General features: G+C 47.1%; 2 protein-coding genes across 2 annotated transcripts in view; both read right to left on the reverse strand.

The window, feature by feature from the left end:
• The window catches only part of LOC105988607 (protocadherin gamma-B7-like), an 8,947-nt gene extending 7,336 nt beyond the window's left edge, over window positions 1-1,611 (reverse strand). Inside the window, exon 1 of the mRNA XM_013020278.1 lies at window positions 12-1,611. Coding sequence (XP_012875732.1) covers window positions 12-1,583 — 1,572 coding nt within the window. The 5' untranslated portion in view covers window positions 1,584-1,611. The remainder of the gene's footprint in view (window positions 1-11) is intronic.
• Window positions 1,612-3,756: 2,145 nt separating this feature from the next.
• LOC105988676 (protocadherin gamma-A10) lies at window positions 3,757-6,207 on the reverse strand. The gene has a single exon (XM_013020345.1). The coding sequence runs from the start codon at window positions 6,205-6,207 to the stop codon at window positions 3,757-3,759; it is 2,451 nt and encodes an 816-aa protein (XP_012875799.1).
• Between the last annotated feature and the right edge of the window lie 361 nt (window positions 6,208-6,568).

Raw genomic sequence — 6,568 nt, forward strand, 5'->3', positions numbered from 1 at the left:
TGCGCGCTCACCGACACGTAGGACGACAGCGCGCCTGGCTCCAGGTCGCTGGCCAGGATGGAGTAGGACACTTGGCCGTTGGGCCCCAGGTCTGGATCCCACGCTGAGACTTGGATTATGGAGGCACCGGGCTGGTTGTTTTCTGGGATGTGGACGAGGTAGGCGGATTGTTGGAAAGTCGGCGCGTTGTCGTTAACGTCAGTAACCTGCAGAGTGATGACTGCGCTGGAGGAGAGGGGCGGCTTGCCCCTGTCCGTGGCTGTGATGGTGACATTGTACTCTGGGGTTTGTTCCCGGTCCAGGGTTCTATCTGTCATCAACTTGTAGTAATTATTGGAAGAAGAATGAATCTTAAACGGGTTATGGTTGCTTAAACTACATGCAACCTCTGCGTTTTCCCCAGAATCTCGGTCCCGTATTTTGAAGAGGGCCACCACCATTCCAGGAGGGGAATCCTCCAAAATCTTATCGGAAAGAGAAGTGATGATTATTTCTGGGCGGTTGTCGTTTTCATCTAGGACTTCTATGATTACTTTACACTGTGAGGAGAGCGATCCTTTGTCCCTTACTTCCACGTCTATGGTATACCTTTCTACTTCTTCGAAATCCAAGGGCTGACGAGTTATAATGTCTCCTGTGTTGGAATCCAGGGAGAACACGTGCGTGGCTTTGTCAGCCGCACCAAGGAAGGAGTAGGTGAACTCTGCATTGATGCCCTCATCTTGGTCACTTGCCCTTACCCTTAAGACAGAGGTGCCTGGACGTACGTCCTCCCGAAGGCTGACTCTGTACACGTCCTGGCTGAACAGCGGGGGGTTATCGTTGGCGTCCACCACCAGGACTTGAATCTGAGTGGTACCGCTTCGAGGCGGGTCCCCACCGTCTAAGGCTGTCAGCACTAAATGATGGCTGCCCTGAGTTTCTCGGTCCAGAAACTTCTGCAATACTAACTCTGGATATTTGCCACCATCCGGATTGTCTTTCACCAACAATGAAAAATACTCACTAGGACTTAGTTGGTATGTTCTTAGTGAATTCACATTAATATCCGGATCTTTGGCAGACTCGAGAATCGTTCCCATCCCAGGGCTGACAGATTCGCTTATTTCTAAGGTTATTTCGTCTTTACGGAATTGCGGAGCATTGTCATTAATATCCTCAATCATCACAACGAGATGGAAGATATTTAAAGGGTTTCCCACCACGGCTTCCAGCTGCAACTCACACGTTCTTCGCTCCCCACATATCTGCTCGCGGTCTATGCGGTCCTTCACCACCAAGTCCCCGCTCCCCGCGTCCACGCTGAAGTGCAGCTTCTCGGCGCTGACTCGCAGCTTGCGAGCAGACACTTCTGGGACGCTGAGCCCCAGATCTTTGGCGAGGTTCCCCACCACCGAACCCCGGGGCAGCTCCTCGGGAATGGAGTAGCGGACGGGCTGGCAGAGCCCGGGGTAGAACAAAGACAGCAGGAAAGGAAGGAGTACCTGGCCGGGGCGGGGGCGTTGTCCCTGCGCGCAGCTCCCTCCCATTGCTCGCTCTGGCTTCAGGGTTGGAGACTGATGTCTACCGAGGCGGAAGAGCATTCCAACAAAGGAACAGCCCAGTTTGGGAGCTGGGAACGAGTGTGCCGTGCGGGGTCTGTGCAGTCCGGAGTCTGTGTGTATGAGAGGGTTTCCTTCTGTTTGCTTTGGTGACTGTGCAGGAGATTCTCGGCGACTGGCTGAGGTATCCTAGGCATTAAGCCTGCTCTGCACTGGCCGACAGCGGCGCCCAGAGGCTTCATGTGGAACTACAGTCTGGCTTTTCTTTAGGTAATCTTTTATTTCTTGAAAAAGTATAAATTGATAGTCCAAAATATTTGAATGTCACTCCTCAGTAACTCCTTCGTGGAGGAACATTTTCCATCACAACTACTATGCTATATCTTGACAGGTATATTTTGACACACATCCTTATATGTCAAATGTTTATATTAGTTTTGGATAGATAAATGTGTTTCAAGTTTTAAAAAAGGCATAAAAAGAGTAGCAAGTGAAATTGTACAGATCTTCTATCTCATGGCTCACTGCTATCCAAATCCTCCACCCAGAGGAAATCACTGTTGTTCCTTTTAAGAGTAATTATCTATGAAACTGTAAGTACTGAAGAGAAATCTTCATTTGTCTTCAACCTTAGCCTATATTTAGTTAAAGTAAATAAGTCTTCATCCACATTTATGTATAGGAATGTTAATGCAACCATGCAGGATCTTGTTTTTCCATACAGGATCTTCTGTATTGCTTTTTAAAATAATTCTATTTACAATGGCTTACAATAGCCATGAAATCAAAAGTCTGGTTTTTAAATGTGTTTTTCCAAACAACGTATTCAGATATATGCACAAGGATTTGACTCTGGTAGAAATTTAGAATAGTAGTTTCAATGGTTTACTAGTTTAATATTATCCATAAATAATCCTCAAGAGTGTGGCCACCTTCCACATGCCTTTTGTTAGCCAAATGTTGATGCCATGTACAAATCATGGTCTCATACACTGTAGGTCACTATTGGACTATTAGTAACAAATCAAATGATCTAACCAAACATCCTTACCTTTATGCAACCAAATGCTCACATGGATAAGTCCACTGATGATTTGCCTAAAATAGTTTTGTGTACTTCTTTCCTTTTTTTTAAAGCTCCTGCAGAATTGGCATTTTCTCTTCACTTGTAGTTTACTTGGGGGTCTAAATTTCTTCATTTGAGTATTTCAGGTAGGTTTTCCTTCCTTTACATGTGAGAGCTTCTGAAGTACTCATGCCAACAACTCACTCCTGTTTTGGGGAACATGCACAAGTTTGTCTCCCCAGTCCATATTGATTTTTAGCTTTAGTGATTGGAGGATTTAATTTTATTTAAAGACAAAGACAGCAGAACTCTTAAGTCTACTCAACTAAACCTTGTATAAACACTTTAGAATCCCCATTGAGCAAAGAAACTCAAATAAAAATGCTTACTTTTCACATGGTAGTATGAAATTAGATAACCAAAAAGATGATGCAGTGTTAACAAGTATGGCTGCTAGTACATATTTTGAATTGTTGACAATGAAATATTTAAGTTTATAGGAAGTATATGTAACTTCAACTATCACCACAAGGTATAATAAACAAAATACAACCAGAGAAGCCTATTTTCCTCCCTGGAAAAACAGCCATGAGTAACCTTGGGCTTGGTGTGTTTCCAGTGAGGGTTATCATTTGTTTCCAACCATTACCTATGTTTACCAGACTCACCTTCAAAAGAGAGCTCAGGTTGTCTACAGAGGCAGAGTTTCAGTATGTGTCGACTCAGAAGAACATACAAATCAACAGACACTCTATATGGAAGTCTCTTTTAGGAACTGTCAACTTTGTACTCAGGAACTACAAAAAATAAGGTCCTAAAATTTAAGGTGCGGCTCAAGTGGTAGCATGCCAGCAATCCTTGAATGAAAATGCCAGGCAAGAGCATAAGGCCTTGAGTTCAAGCCTTACTACAGGTACCAATCCCCCCATAAATACAAGGTTCTTCAAAGCTAATCATAATTTATGATAACAGATCTTCATTAGGACTAAGTGAATTTTATCAGTAAGGTTTTGATTCTGGTTAAGTATTGATAATCAAATTCTACTTGCCTCTTGCAAGTCATTGAAATTTAGAGGAAAGTTATTTTTAAAATATTTAAAATTTCTATCACCATACTGCAAACCTAAAAGTGAAATTAACCATAACTGTTTAGAGAAAAACAAAAATGGAACTCACTGGAACCAAAGGCGAGTCTTCTATTGGAAACTTCGAATCATCTAATAAAGACAAAGGATCCTTTTTCTCACAGCTCTCCTGGCTGATGAGCGTGTCTGCATAGTTGGGCTGTGGAAAGATCACGTGACTCTTTCTTGAGTCTGCAGTGAGTGAGACTTCATGGGAATAGGTCTGTAGAAAAGCACGCACACCATCCGCACCCACAAAGTGCGAGGCTGGCAGGCCAGCCAATCCTTCTCCAGGAGCCTGGGTCAGGTGTGACTTGTGCCAGCGTCGAAGTTTGAGTGCCAGCAGCATGATGACAAAGGCAAGAAAGACACAGGAGACCACAGCCACCGCCACTACTAGATAGAGTGTGAGGCCTGAGGTGTCAGAGTCCTGTGGGGGCTCAAGGTTGACTAAGTCTGCTAGGACATCCGGGATGCTGTCAGCCACAGCCACAGTGAGTGTGACAGTCGCTGAGAGAGGGGGCTGGCCATGGTCCTGCACAGCCACCACCAGGCTCTGCTTGAGCACATCTCTGTCTAGCAAGGCCCTTGCTGTACGCACCTCACCTGTGTGCAGACCTATAGAGAACAGCCCTGGCTCGCTGGCCTTAAGCAGGCGATAGGAAAGCCAAGCATTCTGTCCTGAGTCTCTATCAATGGCCACCACCTTGGTTACTAGGTAGCCAGGCTCTGCGGAGCGGGGCGCCAGCTCTACCCCAGTGGAGCCATCCATGGGGAGAGCAGGATACAAGATCTCTGGAGTATTGTCATTCTGGTCCAGCACAAACACAGTCAAGGACACGTTGCTGCTGAGGGGTGGGTTCCCGCTGTCACTGGCAGTCACCTGCACCTGCAGTTGTTGAAACTGCTCATAGTCAAAGGATCGGAGTGCATATAGGATGCCGGTGTCTGAGTTGATGGATAAATAGGAGGACAGTGGTGTCCCTTGGATGTTATCTTCAGCCAGAGAGTAAATGATCTGGGCATTCTCTTTGCTGTCTGGATCAAGAGCTGTCACTGAGAAGATGGAGGCACCCCTGGGGTTGTTCTCAGGGACATAGGTAAAATAGGAGATGTGAGAGAAGGTGGGTGCATTGTCATTGATGTCTGCCACTTGCAGGGTGAAGTGAGCTTCTGTTGATAGAGGTGGGTTTCCACCATCTGTGGCTGTAACTGTGATGTTGTAAGAGGATACTTGTTCCCTGTCAAGGGCTCTGTGTGTCACCAGCCTGTAGTAACTGTCAATCGACTTCTCTAATTTAAATGGTAGATGCCCGGAGATGGCACAAGTTACTGCTCCATTCTGTCCAGAGTCTAAATCGTGCACGTTTAAAAGGGCAATGACAGTTCCCAAAGGTGAATCTTCTGCCACGGGACTAAAGAGAGAGGTGATGGTCACTTCTGGGCTGTTGTCATTTACATCTTCTACTGTAACCAACACCTTGGCGGTTGCAAGATATGCTCCTCCATCCTCTGCTTGTATTTCTAGTTTGTAGAAGCTCGTTTCTTCATAATCTAGTTTTTCTGATATTTTTATTTCCCCGGTATTTTTGTTTAGTTGGAATTTCACCAGCTGTGTGTCAGGTAATTTTCGGAATGAATATGTCACTTCTCCATTGGCTCCTTCATCCTTGTCGGTGGCAGTGACTGTTAGTAACCTAGTGCCTACTGGCAAATTCTCTGGAACATTCACTCGGTATTCAGGCAAGGTGAAGACTGGCGCGTTATCATTTGTATCGAAGACAGTCACAGTGATGAGGGCAGTGCCAGATCGAAGGGGAGTCCCCCCATCCGTGGCCGTCAGAACCAAGTGGTGAATAGCCTCTTCCTCCCGATCGAGGGCGCGCTCTAGCACCAGCTCCGGGTACTGGACCTCATCGGAGCGTGTCTGCACTTCCAGCGAGAAGTGCTTGTTGGGGCTGAGCTGGTAGCTCTGTAGGGAGTTCACACCCACGTCGGGATCAATAGCTTCCGGGAGAGGAAAGCGCATCCCTGGAGCAACATTTTCGTTAATTTTTACATCTAGATTCTCTGCTTGAAATTTTGGGGCATTATCGTTGACATCAGTTACTTCTACTTCTATCCCGAAAAGTTTGACCCTGTCTTCCACAAGGATGTTAAAGTTCACCAGACACCGGGGGCTCTGGGCGCAGAGCTCCTCCCGGTCGACCCTGCCCGCGGTGACCAGGCTGCCGCTCCGCGGGTTGAGAGAGAAAAGCTGCGTCCTACCTCTGGAGACGATGCGGACTCCGCGCTGCGCCAGCTCCCGGGGCTCCAGTCCCAGATCCGTGGAGATGTTCCCCACGAAGGAGCCTTTCTCTAACTCCTCAGGAACCGAGTAGCGGATCTGCCGGGCTCCGGACTCCCAGGGCATCCACAGGAAAAAACTGAGAAGGGCCAGCGTGAGGTGGTCAGAAGGATTCCTTTGAGCGGCCATTGTTTCCTGGTCACGGAATTCTCCCCAAATCCTCCCTGGACACGTTTTGTATTTCAGCGGGTTCCTTTTTCTTTCGGTGGCGGCAGGAATTCTCGGTCGCTTGAGCTCCTTAAATGCCGGGGTGAGTTTTGGGGTAGCCCAGGAGCCGGTTTGTAGGAGCTGTGGGTCTTTGTGCAGTTGGAGTCCTGATAATCGCGAGCGAGCTGAGACTGCTTCTCCCGGTAGGTGAACAGCGGCGCTCAGAGTCCTAACGAGTTACTGCACCCACTCGAGTGCGTCCTAGCAAACTTGAGTGTGGAGTTACTTTAATTTACACAGATTCTTTGGGGTCTCTGCTAATGTCTTTTGGGGTGAGGAAGTT

This window comes from Dipodomys ordii, unplaced genomic scaffold, assembly GCF_000151885.1.
Source record: "Dipodomys ordii isolate 6190 unplaced genomic scaffold, Dord_2.0 Scaffold50, whole genome shotgun sequence".
Taxonomy (NCBI): domain Eukaryota; kingdom Metazoa; phylum Chordata; class Mammalia; order Rodentia; family Heteromyidae; genus Dipodomys; species Dipodomys ordii.